This window comes from Agelaius tricolor, unplaced genomic scaffold, assembly GCF_023055355.1.
Source record: "Agelaius tricolor isolate 1412-34295 unplaced genomic scaffold, bAgeTri1.0.p SCAF_20, whole genome shotgun sequence".
Lineage (NCBI taxonomy): Eukaryota > Metazoa > Chordata > Aves > Passeriformes > Icteridae > Agelaius > Agelaius tricolor.
Window position 1 is genome coordinate 10,123,324 of NW_027269280.1, and position 18,096 is coordinate 10,141,419.

The 18,096-nt window shown below is 44.4% G+C and overlaps 1 protein-coding gene across 10 annotated transcripts in view; it reads right to left on the bottom strand.

Annotated features, from left to right (window-relative positions):
• Nucleotides 1-1,822: 1,822 nt before the first annotated feature.
• Nucleotides 1,823-18,096, bottom strand: part of CIT (citron rho-interacting serine/threonine kinase) — a 53,784-nt gene continuing 37,510 nt past the window's right edge. For 6 of the 10 annotated variants that reach the window (XM_071445469.1, XM_071445461.1, XM_071445466.1 and 3 more), the window contains 20 exons: nt 16,987-17,127; nt 16,697-16,804; nt 15,842-16,004; nt 15,433-15,597; nt 15,197-15,334; nt 14,154-14,334; nt 13,826-13,917; nt 13,430-13,534; nt 12,397-12,566; nt 11,352-11,432; nt 11,019-11,154; nt 9,692-9,831; nt 8,733-8,825; nt 7,378-7,486; nt 7,125-7,253; nt 6,390-6,470; nt 5,699-5,777; nt 5,389-5,583; nt 4,234-4,567; nt 1,823-3,778 (listed from right to left, as the gene is read on the bottom strand). In XM_071445469.1, the coding sequence (XP_071301570.1) occupies nt 3,755-3,778; nt 4,234-4,567; nt 5,389-5,583; nt 5,699-5,777; nt 6,390-6,470; nt 7,125-7,253; nt 7,378-7,486; nt 8,733-8,825; nt 9,692-9,831; nt 11,019-11,154; nt 11,352-11,432; nt 12,397-12,566; nt 13,430-13,534; nt 13,826-13,917; nt 14,154-14,334; nt 15,197-15,334; nt 15,433-15,597; nt 15,842-16,004; nt 16,697-16,804; nt 16,987-17,127 (2,664 nt within the window). In that variant the 3' untranslated portion in view covers nt 1,823-3,754. Of the gene's footprint in view, nt 3,779-4,233; nt 4,568-5,388; nt 5,584-5,698; nt 5,778-6,389; nt 6,471-7,124; nt 7,254-7,377; nt 7,487-8,732; nt 8,826-9,691; nt 9,832-11,018; nt 11,155-11,351; nt 11,433-12,351; nt 12,567-13,429; nt 13,535-13,825; nt 13,918-14,153; nt 14,335-15,196; nt 15,335-15,432; nt 15,598-15,841; nt 16,005-16,696; nt 16,805-16,986; nt 17,128-18,096 lie in introns of all 10 variants that reach the window. The other 4 variants (XM_071445470.1, XM_071445465.1, XM_071445464.1 and 1 more) reach the window with 4 other exon arrangements.

The following is an 18,096-nucleotide window of genomic DNA, read 5'->3' on the forward strand; positions in this document are numbered from 1 at the left end:
GTGTAGAAAGCTTGAGGATTTTTAATTTTTATTTTTGGTTTGTAACCCCAGGCAGAGGGCTCAGTACAGGGACTGCAGCCCCCATCAGCTTTTGCAGCCCCGAAAAGTTGTGAGGGCTGGTGGGGAGCCCAGGGTGGGGCCCAGGCTGTGGAGGGCCTGCAGGAGGGACCCTCTCTGCTCCACCCTTCCTGCCCCACTGCCAGCAGCAGCAGTGATGGAGGTGAGCTGGTCCCTGGGAGCCACAGATTTCCTCAGGTAAGGCACTGGCACCCTCAGCCCCCCCAAAGCCCTTTCTCTCCAGCAGCATGAAGAAGAGGAAAGCTGGTTGTTTTGGTTTTTGCCTGGGGGTGGGTTTTGGGGTGTTCCATTGGGTTTTTTGCTGGGTCATTTTCTGCTTGACAGGTGAATGAATTAATCACTCTGTGTTCTCTTATTGCAAGGGGATGAATCAAATCCCTCCAAAGGCAAAAGCTGGATCAAGAGTTGGATTTATTAGCTCACTTACATTCCCCACCCACAGCTCACAGTCTGTGCTGTTATGTTTATTCTTGGCTGTTGCTAGGAGAGCACATTTTTTTAAAGGTAGATGCAGACGCTTTTGTTACAGTCACTTTTGGGGACCCTGGAGTAAACCAGTACAGGAATAACAAGAGCTCCCTGCCCTCCCCAACCCCCTGAATTTCAGCACAGCATGTGGGGGTCAAGCTGACATGGATTTGTGTAGGGTTCTTGGGAATCAGAAAGCTCAATAAATAATTAATTTTTTTTTTTACTCCATCAGTTTCTGGATTAATTTAGTTTTGTTACAATTCGGATCATGCATCATAGGACTGCAACAATGAGCTTTAAATAAGTATTGTTTGTGCACAGTAAAAGAAAGAAAGGAACATTGAACAAGTCAGCATTTCATCATATACATCATAGTAGGCACAATAGATAAATCAAGCAGCTCAGGGTTGATGGAGAGCATTTTCATGGAGAATGTCATGTAGACCAAATTGTAAGAGGAGCCATTGGTTACCCATCCCCAGAGCCTCCAACAAGCCCTTTCTCAGGGCTGAGGGGGTGGGTATGTGCACAGAACCAAAAACACTGAACAGTAGGAGGACAAATTAAGTTACTGTAGGCAGCAGTGTGAATATTAAAAACCTCTTCCTGTGAAAGAATACTTCAGACCCTGTAAAAACTAGTTCAGTTAAAAATAGATGTATTTACATTTAAGTCTGATCTAGCAAGTTTTCCCAGCAGGTGTAAGTTGAGCTGTACAGTAACTGCAGGTTGTACTCAATCTGACTGGATTTGTGAATGGTCTTTTTTTAAAGTTGCAGCTATTAGGCCTTAAAGCACCAGCAATTTTACAGCAGTGGGATGAGGAACTGCCTCCCTCCACTTTGCTCCCAGTACATTGCTGGGATAAGTCCCAAACCTGTCATTAGAGCACACTCTTGTTAATTAAGATGCCTTTTCTCCAGCTCAAGGTGTGTAGGGTCATTTACCAGGGCAAGACTGTTTTCCCAGACACTCACAGGTGCTTCACCTCTGCCCCTCTCACAGGCGAGGCAGGACTGAGCTGTGGGTGCTTGCAGTGACTGCTGCTCTAGTGAAGCACCTGGATAAATGCACCTGGGTTAGTGCACGTGAACATGCCTGGGGTTTGTGAAGCCACTTATGCTACTGTTCAGGGAATGAAAAGTATTAAATGCTGAATATTGCCAGGGTTTGCTCTGGGGTCAGCTGTGACACCAAGGATTCCCCAGCCCCAGAGCCAGGTAAGGGGCAGGGGCACTCCAGAGAGAAGGAAGCCGTCATTTCACCATGCCAGTCAAGATAGTTATTTGTTTTATTTGGTTATTGTTCAACAACAAAGTTCAATACTTTCCCGGTGGAGCTTTGAACTGTCCCTCTGGTTCCCTCCCTTGTCAATAATAAAAAGGTAATGAAGAAAAATCCTGTACTTTTAGAGACCTAAAACCTCATTTATGCTAACAAGCTTCAATTGCAATTTAATGTTACAATATTTCTTCATGGGAGCGAGGAGGACTGAGGCGAGGCCCCTCCAGTGTCTGAGGATGGCTGTCCACAACCACCAGTAAAACAAAAAGCCAGTGTTGAAAAACGCACAGTTTACAATAAAAAAGTAGAAACCAATTCAATTCCCTTTTGTTACGAATATAAAGTTTCTTGTAAATATGTACAGTCCTTTGAGCTATTTCTATAGCAGGAAGCATTTCACGAACAAGACACAAGATATACACTTTCAGGACTCAACAAGCCCATTTCTGAGGTCTTGAAGATCTTCCATGAGATGCAAAGATTTAAAGACTGATCTCAGTGACCTTTCAAAATATTCAGACCAGGAGACAAAAACTTTCAGCAAATTTCCTGCCAAATCATCTGACTGAAAATAACCCAACAGACAAGAGAACAGAATACAATATTCATGAAACTCGCCAAAGGACACTGACAAGGCATTGGAATTTTGATGGGTTTCTAGAACAGGTTAGCACAGGCTTGCAAGGGACTAGCAGAAGTTTAAGTGTGGCGCCAAGGGAAGAAGATTGGATGCAGTTTTGCTCTTTCCAGTTGTAAAGAACATGGTTGTTCACTTAGAATGTTGCTATTGCAGAGTGAATGGTCAAAACCTGCTTTGAAAATCATTTGCTCTCTGCTTCATGTTCACAGCAAAAGAGAATAGGAAGCAATAAAAGGCTCGAGGTCAGACACGGGGAAGCGAAGGTGTGTCAGCAACTGCCAAAGCTGCTCCCTGGGGGTGTCCTGTGCCAAGACACCGGATCTGATTGCACCACGAGCTACAGCTCACGGGAGGAGCCAGCCCGGGCTGCTCCCCCTGGGGAGCTGAGGCTGGCAGGACTCATTGCTGAAGAGACCACATCCAGTGCTGAGAGGAGAACACAAGTGTGACTGTGATTCTTGTCATAGAATAAGGCTTGTTAACGCTTCGGTGCCAAATTTCCAGAGTAATTAACGGCTATTTTGCAGCGTAATCTAAAGGTTTCAGTTAATTTACAAGTGAGGTACAATACACTACTCAGCAAAGCAACCTAAAAGGAGAGAGCCAGTGATGGTGCAGCAGCATGCAGTGAACTGTCATGCAGAAGACCTGGATAAAGTCTTACAACCCAGTAGCTTATAGGTAATGCACTTTGTCTCAGGGCCGGGCAGGGGGCTTGGTTAAAGCAGGGTTCTTCCCTCCCCATCAGAGCTGCTCTAAAGCGATTTTAGTGAGAACAAAATAACTTTCAGAAGTGGCAGGTGAACAGGCTAATCAGAAGAAATTTTTCATGTGTTCTGTGGAGAACATCCAACCACAGCTCCTATTGAAAGACTCACTCACCTTGGCCCTTCTGTTTCCAGGCCATCAGGGGCTCCCAGCACATCTCAGAACTTTGACCAACTCTCTGTTAAGGGGTGCTAACCACAGTGATGACCTGGGGTAGGACACGAGTCCCATTTCCTGGATGAACTACTAGGGACTAAAGTGGATACAAAAAGTTCATGAACTGCTTGAAAGAGTAACAGTAGTACAAAGTGCAAAAACAGGAGTGCAGGAAAGTGCAGAGAAATTAACTGAGCTGCGAACGGTCTTGGAAAGCGTCACGGCTCCCGCTGCGGAGCGAGCTTTGGCCCAGGAATGCTGTTTGGGAACTGGGCTGCAGACAGATGGAGTGCATATACTCAGTAGATTTCCTTTTTTTCCTGCAGGTCAAGACGAGTAACTTTGTCTAGCTGAGACTTACACTGAAGACTGGTCCCAGACCTGGCAGGGAAATAAAAGGACAAGTTAGAAGTCACAGGTGCTTCTCTTCCAGGCACGAGGTGGTGGGAGCAGTACATCCATCACCTCCTGCTGCCACAAAGCCAGGGCTCCTGTCATCCACAAACACTGACAAGGGCAGGCACTGCCAGCACCACTCTGAGCACAGCAGGCTCCCACGCTCCCTGCTCCAGACATTATTCCCCTTCAAGTCCTCCATCGCTTGCAACTAAATGCACCTTTGCTTTCAGCCCATTCTAGTGCCAAGCAGCTTCTGTAGTGCCACAACCAGCCCAGGGCCAGTGCATGACACCACGTGGACTCTGCCCCAACAGAATTTGCGGAGCAGGGGGCTGAGCTTTGATCTGCTCTTGTGCTTTCCAGTGCCCCCAGCCCTTCTGCAGTACCTACAAAAGCCTTTCCCTGAGGACAGACATTCCTGCAGGCTCCTGCCTTACCTTATTGACTTGGGCAAGAGGAGTTCTGGCCCCGCTCACAGGCACCCTGCCTCGGCCGCTGTCCTCGAAGAGCCGTCCTGGGGAGCGCTCCCTGCGGGTGCTCAGCAGCCGCCCCGGGGACTTCTCCCTCTCCAGGGGCCTCCCTGGGGACTTGTCCCTGCGCAGCTCCGTGCGGCCCTCGCGGTACCGGTGCGGGGTGCTGGGCTCCCGGGGGTGGCTGGGCCCTTCGGGGGGCCCCGGGCTGGAGGCCACCCTCTTGGTGATGTGCTCGTTGTACGTGGGAGGGCCTCTCTTGTTGGGGCTGCTGTCATTCAAAAATAATTGATGCGAACCGCTGAGTGACAAAAACCTCCCGTTACATTTTCTTTTAGCAAAAATGTAACTTTTCCCCCAGCACCCTTCGGGTGAGGAGCATCAGCCCCTCCCTGAGGCAAGATGGAAAATGCAGAGGTATTTTGGCAGCTGGAGTATCCATCACGTGAGCCACACTGGCAAAGTGCCTTAATGAATTGCCAGTGTAAGTCATGTTCTCTGGCCTGTTCTGTACACAACACCTTCTCATACGCTCCAGCCATATGCTTTTCCATATAAAAATACACTAAAATTTGATATATGTGTTTTCACACAATTTTCTGTAGCTCAGGGATGTTCAAGCCAGGCTAGGATGAACTACAAGCCTCAATTTCTGTTTCCTGTGCACACAGTGGCACCATCAGCCCGAGTATTTAATTACCTGTATATCACATCACAACTTCCCAGCACTAATCTCCCTTAGGCAGACCCATTATTTGATAGAAAGGGGCTCTTGCTTTACATCTTGTTACAGCCAAGCTGTGTTTAGTGTCATATCAACAGTATCTGAGCTCAAAAAGCTTTGAAGCCAGAGCTCTATCACAACATCAAAGCAAACCAGCACAAGGTCACAAAGCATTTGTGGAGATTATCCCCATCTAGAGCTGATGTTTGTTTCCTTGTGGATGTTAAGCCATTAGCGACTCTATGCCAGTATTACACTAACTGTCACCAGGCTCTAAGAACAGAACAAGGGCACCCCACCACACCAGAGGGAAAGCATCAGGAGGGAAGTTTGCTCCTGAGGCACGCAGGGACTGTAACACCCCGACACCGTCACCGTGACACACGATGTCCCCGCACCTGCGCGTGGCAGAGGAGCCTCTGTGGTGCTGCGGCTGCTGCTGCTCATTGTTGGTCTCCTTCACCAGGTTGCCCTTACAGCAGATCACCCTTAGCTTGTCCTGGTAGGAGGAGGCCAAGTAGATCGCCCCCGAGGAGATGGCAGGCCCCAGGTACCGCGGGTTCGGGATCTCCAAGTGGGCTCGTGCCGGAGTTCTGGGGAAAATTGCAGGAAAAAGTTTTTACAGAGGCAGCACAGTACCTTTTCCTGGCAAGTCCATATATTCCTGCAAAACAGGCTGTTCAAAGAGATGAAAAGAGAACCACTTACCCTATAGAAGCTCGTGCCTGAATCTCGATCACTTCAAGGGAATTGAAGTGGGTCACGAACAGATAGGGCTCCCTGTAGGCTGGAGGAGCAATGCAAAGGCAGGAAAAAACACAAAATACATTCTCTATTAAAAACTTCTAAAACACAACAGCAAGCACAAGAGAGGCTGACAGCCCTGTGGGAAAACTAAGGAATACATTTTATGTAATGACACAGACACCATCAGTATAGGGGGAGATGCAAGTTTAAAGAATTGTTGCTTTGAAACTGTATCTCAAGGACTTTACTAACCAAAGTATCATGAAAAAGGCATTAAAGCCAGGCTATTAACTGAACAAAATCCCATTAAGCAGTGCAAAAGGCCTGAGGGAGCCATGCTGCCCTCATATATTCTTCACTATTTCAGAAACTTAGAGCATTGTTAAAAATTCCACTAGCCAGTTCAACCAGTGTCAGACCAGGAACAAAAAGGAAATGGAACTTCGGTTTAGTTTTCCTTAAATTGCTTGTATTTCAGAGGGTTTGCCATCTGGATTTAGAATAAGCTTAAATTCGTAGGAAAAAAGCTCCATAGTTTCTGGAAGAATTGGGAAGGGAAAAGGAGACAGAAGGGTTGAGTGCAGAGCAGCCACAGGGATGTTTCCTGGTTTCAATAATCTCCACAATGCAAGGGTTGTCTCTCAACACCTACCAAAAGCTAAGGGCAAGCGGTTCCATTTCAGGTCGTCTGTCCTACTGCGTCTTCCATAGGAATCCACAAAGACACCAAACTCTGCCAAGAGAAGCCACATCAGGTCATGAGCATCTGCCTCAGTTTTATTCATTTCTGAAGGGACAAAGGCAGTTGTTCCCATGCTTTTTATCAGAGACATCTTACAAATCCCAGATTGCCATGAGTTACTCTAAATGCCATGGAACTGGTTGGATGTAGGAATACTGCCAGGCCAAAAGGTGTTGTGATTCCATGTCTCTTTGTTCCAGCTAAACTAAGGTCATTATTTAATCTACAGTTGGGCAGGTGATGACCATTACTCACCCAAAATTACTGCTAGAGGGCTTCAGAAGGTTTGTGCATTCCTATGACAGTATACAAGAGGGCAACAGAAACAGCTGTACAAAAAAATAACACCCTCTCTTATTTAATCACCAGAAGGTTAAAAAGTCTTATCTGTCAGCACAGAAACCAGACAAAACCCAAGTCTGAGAGCCCCTGAACATCTTATCAGGGTAATCAAGCACGTTTGCACTTAGCACACTGCCTGCAGTCCTTCCCTCAGGCACAGAAATCTTGTGCAAAAACTGATCCTCCAGGCATGGAGAATTTTACAGCCAAAGCAGGTTGTCCAAAATTCAACAGCATTTGGGTACCTACTGCAGCTCAGAGAACAGAATAAGTGCAACACCTGCACAAGCATCCACCACTTACCATGGAAACAGAGCAGATACTCCTCCCTCTGCCCTGCTGGGTTCACTTGGATGATACTGACTGGGAAACTGTTGGTGGAAGCAGCAAACACAGCAGAGGCCAAAGTGTGGTCATTTTTATCCAAAAACTCTGCAAAGGGAATGGAGAAAGACACTTTGATTTGCACCAACTTTTTTTTCAAAACTGCTTTTGAAAAGCCCTACAAAAGAACCTGTGGAGCCACTTGGAGCATTTCTCAGGAATTATCTCCTACCCTCCAGTGTGTACTGCTTCATCTCAATTTCATAGAACTTGTTGGTTCCAATGATGATGCTGTAAGTGGTCAAATGGATGCAGCTGCAAGGCTCAGAGGTTTCAATCTCCTGGAAAAAAGGAGAGCATGGACAGATATTAGTCCCCTGTACCAGCTTACAGATAACACTGAGTCTGGAAAGTTGGATATTGCTACATTTATCTTTACAAAGGGAGAGGTGGCAACCTCAAAGACCCTAGCAGTCTCTCAAAAGCATGTGAACAAAAACTCTTGCTAGAAGAAAGTTTTGTTGGAAGTGATGCTTGAATGTAGACTCACATACCAAATCTCCTCTGGAGAGATTCTCTTCCTTTTGGAAGAATACACTGTTCTGGAAGATATTCTTCTGCTCTGCAGCTCAGATTTCTGGAGCAGCAATGAGCAGCTGCCTTGTAGGTTCACAGCCAATTTTCCTTCCTTCCTTCTTTTTACATGACAGAGAGATGTTGTCCACCAGGACCTGCCTTGTGGCTGAAGAGCTGGGATACTCTGCAGGTTAGCCTGACACAATGCTCAGATTCCCAGATCTTCTGAGGACAAGATTCCTTACATAAATCCTACTTTATCTGGAAATTTTGTTGGCAGAAAAGAAAAGCATATTCTGGGCTTGCTGCCATCTTGTTAGGATCTAAATTCAGTTGTCTGGATTAGTGGAGATAAGGAAAACCTGCCCTATAAAACATGCGTTTGCATGGTGTGCATGTAAGCCCTTGTCAGAGGAAGGGCTGCAGACCCTCAGTGTTCCCTGCTGTGAGCAGAGCTGGTATCAGCTGCAGTGCTGTAGACATTCCAGGTGTGCCCAAACCTCTGTCAGTCATGCCCTTCCTCCTGAGGAGGCCAGATCTGCTTGGCTGTGCCCACTGCTTCCTCCAGCAGCCTCAGTCACACTGGAAAATGATCTGGTGCCTGCAGAGTCACCTGCAGGGACTTTCACCCAGGGAGGTGTGGTTTGGCTGAACATCCTTTAATTTGTGCATAGGAGAGAACATGAGTTTCTGGGTGCCAGATGTTTTAAGGCAGCTGGTGTTTAAACTCTTTGTCCTGAGGAGAGATCTCTGAGGGTATGATTACAGCTCAGCCCAATATCTCAAAAAATCACAGTTCTGTTCTGCATCTCTCCAAAAATGCCAACTCTTATTAAAGGAAATTGCTGCCTACTCCACTTTGAGTCAGTGCACAGTGCAATTTGTTATCATTTTAGCTGGAAAACAAAATTTCTCATGCTAACAGAAAGGTTTTAGATGCTTGCTCCAAAGCAAAGGCTTAGAGCACTATGTGAATTAACCTCAACTACAGCAGGGAGTTACTAAACTCACCTTTCTGATACAGAACTTGCTCAAGCTCTCGTTGTATCGCAGAACCACCACTTTATTGGGCATGGCTGCACAGATACAAAGACTGTTCTCAACCTGTAAGGAAGATAAAAAGCATAGTTCAGGACAGCAATAAAATAAATTCTATTGCTGAGCGTGTGAAACGGATCTGAGAACCTCTTGCCACAAAAAGAACTTTGCAGAGATAAGCAAGTACATTTTATTAATAGGGTAATTATTGTGAATTCATGAAATAATGAAAAGCCTCTTCACATTCTCAAAAAAGAACGTGAATTTAAATGGCTTCTATAATTTCTTTTATGCTTGAAAGACGTTAATAAAATATGAGAAGGTTTTGCACAGAAAAGGGATTGACAAATTGAAATAGGTTAGGTCTACATTTTAACCCCTGAAACTTATCTTAAGCATCACTTTGAAATGAGTGGTGCTCAGTTTGTTACCAATGTAGTCCACAGAAGTTATTGTTAATGAGAATTTTTGCTGTGGTTAAATGCTCCATACTAAAACCAGTAGTCTGTGTAAATATTTAAAATTAAAGTGACACAAACACCTAAGGAAATTTTCTAGCCTGGAAGCATGACATTCAAGAACAAAGACTGGACAGAATTTACTAATTAAAAACCTCAAAAGTTCTCAAAACTGTAGTCAATAGTGAAGAGGCAGTAGTACCATGCTAAGCTGGATTTCTTACTGTCTAGCAGTTTAAGCTATAGCACCATGGCATCCTGACTGAATTGATCCACATTAGCAGCAAATCCCCCATTCTGTCTCCAGCTCAGCCTCTCTTCAGCCCATAAATTCCTCTTATTTGAAGAAAAATATTCAGAGCAAGAATACAGACCTTGGATGTGTTGCCAGTGGAGTAAAGATGCTGATTTGCTAATATTAAACTCAGAGCAGTCTCAGGGGTGGTCTGGGGGCACGAGGGAGCTGTGACTTACTTTGCCAGCAGCAAAAAGGTGACATCCTTTGACAGCCTCAAAGACATTTGGTGAGACATCAGGCTGGGCTGGGAGGTGAGACTGGGCTAGGGACTGCTTCACTTTCTTTACATCAACAAGACACAGAGCCCTTTCTTCTCCTGGAAACAAAAAAAGGGTGCATGTCATCAAGGGAGAACTCCCTATTCACTACAAAAGTCTTACCTAAGCAGCAGCTCATTGTTACAGGCTGTTACTGTGGAAACAGTCACAAGGTACAGGCAGAATTCATTCCATATTATTCCTATTCAAACTGAAACAGAAAACTTATAAAATCCCAACCCTACAACAGGCAGTAAATCCACCAGGAGAACAACCATTCCCTGTGTGGATTATTAGTGTTGCTGAAGTCTAGCAGAACACAGTAATTGTGGCCTCATTAAGACATTATTCAAAATTAGCCAGGAAGTTTTATTTTGCCCTTCAGAACTTCTTCAAGTACAAGATGTTTTAATCACTCTGTGCCAACAGAACTGGCAAGGGATTTCCAAGAACTGCCCTAATGAATTGCATTACAGCCCAAGGCCAGTTCCTCTCAGAAGCCCAGTGACAGACTAACACAGCTTTCTCATTATGTGTGAGATTTGCTTTGTTCTCTACTACCCTGGCACAAACAAACCATGGACATCTTAAACCCTTACCAGGAAAAAAACACAAAACTAGCAGAACAGGAAAGAATTTGTTTTTCGTTCCCTGCAAATGTCATATAGACACTTGATAATTTGGGCTTTCAGATGAAGATACAGCCTAATGTTCAGCATGCCTACATCCGTGTGGGAAGGATTATCTCTGGAAAACCACAGATGGAGAGATTAAAGCTGGTGTTCCTTTCATAAAGAAATCTTAAGTCATGACAGGAGTCCCAGCTTTGTTACAGGGCAAGAGAGGGTAAGAGTTGGCCCTATGCCCCAGTGATCCCAGAGTGGTCCTCAAATGGTTAATTACATTAAAAAGGTTATGCAATAATTAGGAAGAGATGTTCACTGATTAGCTCAACACTTTTTAAACTGAACTTAAAATGACAACTGACCTCTAACCTGGAAATGTTTTGTCTCTGGTTGTTCCCTCCCCCAGCTCTGAAATCAGTTTCTTGTGAAGGTTTAACTGAGTGCTCATTTACATCATCCCTTACCAGCCAGCCTCAGGCAGGACTGTGTTAACCACAGCAAGGCATTCCTGCCAATTTGCTGATAAAAAACCAGACAAAAGCCTGGAACAAACCCAAAGGTAAGCAGGACCTGGCAGCACAGAGCCACTGCAGGGCCAGTGGGGATGCACAGCCCTGTACCTGCTATCATGAGTAGCTTCTCCAGGTCCTTGATGAGGTGAATTTGGAAGACAGCTCCCATTCCTGGGATGTGCGTTAAGGAATTCTTCAGTACATTCAGGGCATAGAGACCTTCTTCTGCACCCACCAGCACTACCTACAATAGGGGAAAAATAGCTCTACATGAGGAGAACAAGGAATGCTCCAACAGCAGCTTGGGTGATACTCTTCAGCAATGAAGAGAAAAAATCAAACCCACAAACAAGTGCATAATTACACATATTGCAATCAAGATACCATTTCCCTGAATCAATTATCCACTTCTGAGAAAGACCAAGTGCACAGGACCATTACCTGGTCACTGAAGGGCATTGTGCAATTGATATCCAAACGGTCTTCACCCTCCAGCTTCAGCAGGGAGTTCCCCAGCAGTTTCTGTAAATGACAAAAATATTTTTTTTCTTGTTGAGTTAATCTTCATCTCTTTATCTGTGAGTATTTTAACAATGTAAGGTCATCATTCAGACAGGCAAAGAGATTGGCATAGATTTCTTTTTCTCAGAAAGCTAAAAGTTGCAGGGATGCCTCCTACAAAAGAATTAGTAAACTTTCATCTACCTTAGACACAGTAAGGCAAACTGATCAGAATTATCCTAACTTCAGGCAGAACCTATTGTTGTCTCTATCCTTTCCATTTTCCCCAACCTCCTACAACAGAGCAGCGGAATTTTCCAAGGGGAAGGATTAAAGAAAAGTATAAATGTTGGTGGGAGCATGTTTTTTTCTCAGATACAAAAGAAATGTGAGCCTGAGGAAAAAAGAGTATTTCCTGCAGTCAGATATTCCCTACCTCCAGAGCTAATTCTCTTATGCAATGCCACAGAATCCAACCTCCCTTTGCCAGAAAATAGAATTATCAGGGTAACAGTGTGAGAAAGGCTATCCAAAACCTAAACAAATCTGTATAACCTCTTATTAGGGATAAAACTTAAACTAAAAAGTACACACCCACACACACCTCCCCCCAGCAAGAAACATAAAACCTCTGGCTCTCTAAGAATGGGAGGGGAGGGAGCTTTTGCTTCTTTTAAGGTTTGCTTGTTCTATGTGGTACCTTATGAGACTGGATTTAAACAATGTCCTAACTGCTCTTCCTTCCTCTGCTGGAATTACAGAGATATTTTGGGATTCTTTTACTACACTCCCCAAGTCTAAAGAAGAGTATTTTAATACACAGCATCATTCTCACAGTGAACTGGCTCCTGGTGCTCAAATCATAAGGCAGAAGCAATAACTTACCTTCAGTTAAACCTCAGTATGTCAAATACCGAAAAAATATTTTTCAAAACTCTGCTCCCTCCCAGAATATTTTATTATTAAATGAAACTTTTATACTCACAGCATCAGCCTCAGCTTTTTCTCTGGAAACTCTCCCACCTGCCACTATTGATTCCAGTGCTGTGACCCAGCGCTGTTTGTCAGGGAAGCTGGGTGCTAACAGGTAGAGTGTTCTACCAGGCCAGCAAGTGGTGTGTGGATGAGACTCCAATTTTAGGATATATGGCACATCTGAGATGTTATATAGATAGAATAAGACTTAGATTAGTTTTTGGAATATTGTCAGTGGACTTAAAATCAACACCTTTCAGCCTCATTGGAGAGAAGTTGTATTTATCATGACGTACCATGGCAATTTACACATTGGTTTCTCCTTTACAGGTCCTGCACAGGCTAGCTACTTACACCTAAATATTAGCTGGATGTATGCAATCCATACATACAAGGCTGTCTTTAACTCAACAAAAATAATTTCTTGCCTTTTATTCAAAAGAGAAAGAAATTCCATTGTGGGGAAAAAAAAAAACCAAAACCAAACCAAAACCAGCCACTTGACTAAAGTTTTCCCTGTACTGATTAAGAAAAATCTGTAAAAACTGGTTATGGAAACCTTTGTTTTTAACAGTCTGTATCCTTTAATGTAACAGTCAAGACATACAGAATCTTATCCATCAGTTCTCTTCAGTACATACAAATCAACACATCAACATTTTTCCATAATAAGAGACTGTATACACCCCACAGCATTTCTAAGTTAATGGCTTTGTGGTCAGAGCACAATGGTGGCAGAAGTTATGATACATCACAGTTAATAGAGAAGAAATTTAAATAAAGCGAGTGTTTATGCTACAAATCTCTTAAGATTTACTTCCATTTGGCTTGATGACTATATTAACCACAGTTCTACCACAACAGAAGCAACAGCCTGGGTGTAACTAGGTCTGGAGTGCTGAGCTACTCCCCTAATTCAGATGGAGGTAAATTACAGCATTACACAATGAAAGCTCGAGGGAGAAAATTCTGTTCAGCCAAACAAGGCTAACTGATGCAAGCCAGATGAAATCCATTTGACCTCATCTATGTAAGATTCTCACCTGTCTTTGCTGTATTGGTAAGCTCAGTAGCTCCTACAGCTCCATGAACAGTTACATCACCATCAGGAAGGCAGAGCTCAAATTCCTCCAGAGGCCTCTGTCCAGCTGCAGGAGAATGGGGAGACAGATTAGGAACAGACAAACAGGTAGCAAGAAAATAACTGTGACAGCAAAAGGAAGTGGATGCACACAGGATGTTTTCACAGTTCGATTATTATGACATGCCGGCCAATAAAATGGCTAAGAGTCTAGAAAAAAAAGAATGTTGCCTTATCACTGAAGATTTAGTTAAATTTGGTACAGCTATAGGAAACAATAATAATCTTTAAGCCTCTCAACACACCAAACAATAGCTGAAGATTAAAATATATGTTCTTGCTACAAATTCTAAGTTACCTTCTCTTGCTTCTGCATCATAAATGAGCACTTTGGTTCCTTCCAGGACAATATACTTCCTGTCCCAGCCCTGTTGCCCACGTTTATTATTCCTGAGGAAAATAAGCACAAAGCCATGTTGGACTTTCTGCTTGGATTCTATATAAAGCAAGCATGCAACTCCTATAAAAGAGACATTTCAGCAGTAGCAATTGTAATTATAGTGGTGTAATTGCAATACCCCAGTAATAAGCCTTTACCAATTATCTCATTGTAAGAGCCAGGGTAATAGGTAATATCAGGCCAAACATTTCAGCAGCTGACATGGCATCAAGAGTCCTGTTTATACCTTGGCACTTTCATCCACCCTTCCAGACGCAGACTGGTGCTTGGCTCCTTCAGCTGCAGGCCAGGGGAATTCATCTTATCCCGGCAGAACGCTTCCGAGAAGTGTGTGGCATATTCTGCTGGCAGCCCACAAGTAGCTGGCAAGCAAGTTGAGCATTTTGGGTGACACATCACCTGGCATTCTGACAAGAGGACAGGGAAAAACTTCTGTTAAATGACAAAAAAAAAAAAACAATCATGACACAGCTGCCTCAACTTCTAACACACAAATCCCAGCTTCTCCAAGGTTCCCCTTCCACTCCAAACCATGATGTTTTCTCAATGTTTGCACCAAGTAGTTTCAGAGTCTTCACGCTGTCATTTCTTTCCCTGCTCTAGATAGGTGATTGTCAGAACTCAGGACATCCCTCTGGGAGTACAGAGTTGCTGGGACCCCTGCCAGGGGGCTCAGAGACCCTGGCACACAGCCCAGAACACCTGTGGGTTTGATTATGACCCGTGGAGCAAATTACCAGCTTTGTATGAAGACCTGAAAGCCACAGAAGTTAAAGTAGTGTAATAGTAAAATTATCACTAGGTGAAAAAGTAGATTTTGGGGTCTTTAGAATAGAGGATTTGGGGACAAGATGGAGGAACTTGGGCATGTCCAGCCTTTCTTCTTCTCTACCTCCATCTTCTGCTTTGATGTTGGCACTTTTGGATTGGTTTAGAGTAGAAGCTCACTGTCTAACACAGGTGATAGGTATTGGAAAGGAATTGTAAACATTGTATAGGTAGTTTTTAGTATAAAGACATAACACCACCCTGGGGGCAGGCAGCGTGCCTGGAACTGTCCTGCTGGACGGACCTCGGCTGGGCAGGAGAAAATTTTTTATAGATAAGATACAATAAACAACCTTGAGACCAAGAAATGAAGAGCCCTGACTCATTCTTCAAACATGTGGGCCGAAACAGAGACTTTTCACGTGAATAGGGGCTGCAATAAACCGCAACCTTCCGAGATGATGCCTTTCCCCCCCGAGCTGTGCTGAGCTTTGCCCTTACCCAGACACTTGGAGGCCTGCCTGCCGAAGTGCACGGTGTCCAGGCACACGGCGCACTTGGTGGCCCTCATGTTGAGCCCCACGTTGAAGCGATGGGGGATGTTGTGGTGCATCCGCTCCTTCAGGCGCCGGCTGTACTCTGCAAGGCACAGAGAGCATCAGCGGGGTGAAAACGAAATCAATATAAAGAGATGGCACTGGCAGAGGGAGAAGAAGAGGAGCTGAGCAGGAGCCTACCCTCAGGTGTGGAGGATTCCTTCCGGCGGCTGGAGGGTGGGGCCAGCAGGCTGATGGGCGTGGGCTGGTGCTCTGGGGAGCGCACTATGGCAGACATGATGATCTGCTGCCTGGCCGTGGCCGGCGTGGAGGGGTGAGGGTGGTCGGATATTTTCCGATGAGCAGCTACAGACAAGACAAATGTCCCTGGTTAATGTGACCAACGTGGCACTCTGGCTCCTAGCAGGGCTCTGTGTGACCAGTCTGCAGTTACAGCCCACAGAATCAAGTGTAGCTTTATTGTAACATCACAGCGGTGGTAATAACATTTGTTGTTTAATTATTGTTAGAGTGGCACACAATTAAAGGCACATTTTCAGACCAAGAACGTGTGCCTCCTTCCAGATTCACCTTTTCTGTTAACCCCTACCTTCTTCACGAGCAGATCTGAGTTCAATGCGTGTTTTCTGTAGAGCCTCCTCCAGCTCAGCAGAACGAGCCTTCTCCTTCTCCAGTGCCACTTTCAGCTCATTGTATTGCAGGGGAACCTGTGTGGGTAAAGAAGGGTCCTCTTTCCGCCGACTAAACAGGCCCTAGCAACAGAAACACACAGACAACTCCTAACTCCTAGCAAGAGATGGCTTAACCTAGGCAAAGTGACACTAGCTAGTGGCAGTCCGGCCAGAGGGCCTAATGGCAACTCTGTTATGTGTAAGGATGGATTTTTAGTTCATATTGGCACTGGAGAGAAAAATGTCAAGATATGGATTAATTGAAAGAGGGACATACGTTACCTGTTAGTACTCACACCTGGAGTCTCTGAAAGCATCTAAACAGAGGATCTCAAAATATGTGGTTAAAAATTAAATTACTTCATTCAAAATGACAGAGCAGCTTATGACAAAGATGTGACACGAGTCACATTGCCTGACTCCTCTGTCCTATGCTGTGACTAAAGGACAGCCACTCTTGATACACAATAAATTTGTACACATATACATACTTAGCATTAAAAAAACATGCTTAAAATTCTGTATTCCTACAACTTCACTGAGGTGTAGCTACTGGGTTGTAACCTAAGTGTTGTAGGAATAACAAAATACCAGAAAAGCCACAAAGAACACATTCTACCTAGTAAAGTTTGTGTTCACCAACTCAGAATGGTTTTAAATGAGGACAACATTTTGTTACACAAAGAAAGATAAAACAGAATATTAAGAATACACAGCACATAACTAACTACAAAACCATTTAATTCCATGCCTCTCAAACCTTCTTCACCCACCTTTTTCTTTTTTGCTGGTTGGTCCATCTTTGCCTGCAGGAAATCAATGAGTTTAGTTTGCTGAGAAATAGTGCCCTCCATTTTCACTTTTTCATGGGAATAGAGAACCTGTGAATCACACACAGATGCAAGAAATTTCATCTTAACAGAAGAAACAAACAAACAAACAACTCAATAGCAAAACAGAGCTAAAAAATACCCTAAAGAAAGTGTCACAGACAAACTGTAAATCACATCCCAAAGGCTCACAGGGAATGAGGCAGAGCACTGCCCTGCTTCCTCACCCTCACCTGAATGTTTTCCAGCTGATATTCCAGGTCACTTCTCTCAGTCTTCAGAAGATCTGCTCGGTCCAGAGCCTCTTGCAGACCTTGAGTCAGGCGGAAGATGTGGTTCTTCTGCAGATCCATTTGTTGCTGCAGCTTTGCCTGCTGTTGAAAGGAAAACAAAGACCAGGGTTTTGGGCTTGTTGTCTTCTTGTTTGTAAGTAAAAGCTATTAAATGTTGTCACTCTTGTAAAATAATCATCACTGCAGAACTTATAAATAAACACACAATTCTTCAAAAGCTGGAAAATTACAATACTCTAGAAGATTCCTTTTCTTCCAGAATGCATGGTGACTAAACAAGCATTTCTGTGTATTTATATTAATCTGTAGCAACCTTATTTTCTCAAGCTCTCTGTAAAACCACCAGAAGCTACCCAGGACTTTGTAAAAATAAATTAAAACTATAATCTTTACTATAAACCAGGACAGTCATAGTCACATGAGATACAAAATAATGGCCAGCTGTTTGCATCTTTGTCTCCAATTAACACCAAAAGAGGGCACATGACAAAATACTCCTACTTCCTTTAGCATTTACACTTTCTTGACAAGAAGGTCCCTGACTAGGAAAACCATGAAGGTAACCTGTGTTACAAAGTAAGAGTCAGAAATCTTTCCTGGTGGTGCACAAAGGAGTAGGCAACCTGTCAGTACCCCAAGAATACCAGAAGGCTCTAATTGTCCATAACCACCCCTGAAATCCTCCTCTGGAGCTTCTTCCCCCACCACCACCAACTAGTTGCCTGCATTCAATTACTCTCTGATGTGGTGCAGGTGTGTGACCCTGGATTAAAATCCTGTGACCCAAATCAATGATGACAAGAGCTGGGAGAGAAGCCTCACCTGTGGCCTCCAGGTGTGCACCCTCGGCTGGTTTTAAGCTATGGCCCTTGGCCTGGTCAGAGCTGTGCCTGGGCACAGACCTGGCCTTGCAGGTCAGACCTAGGACATGCCTCGTGACCAGAGGCTTCTATAATGATCACTGGTACCTTCACTGCTCCTCTTGTTCAGGTGCTGTGGGTGTGAGCCTGCAGGCTGCAAGGTCCTGTCCTTACCTGGCACACATTCCCC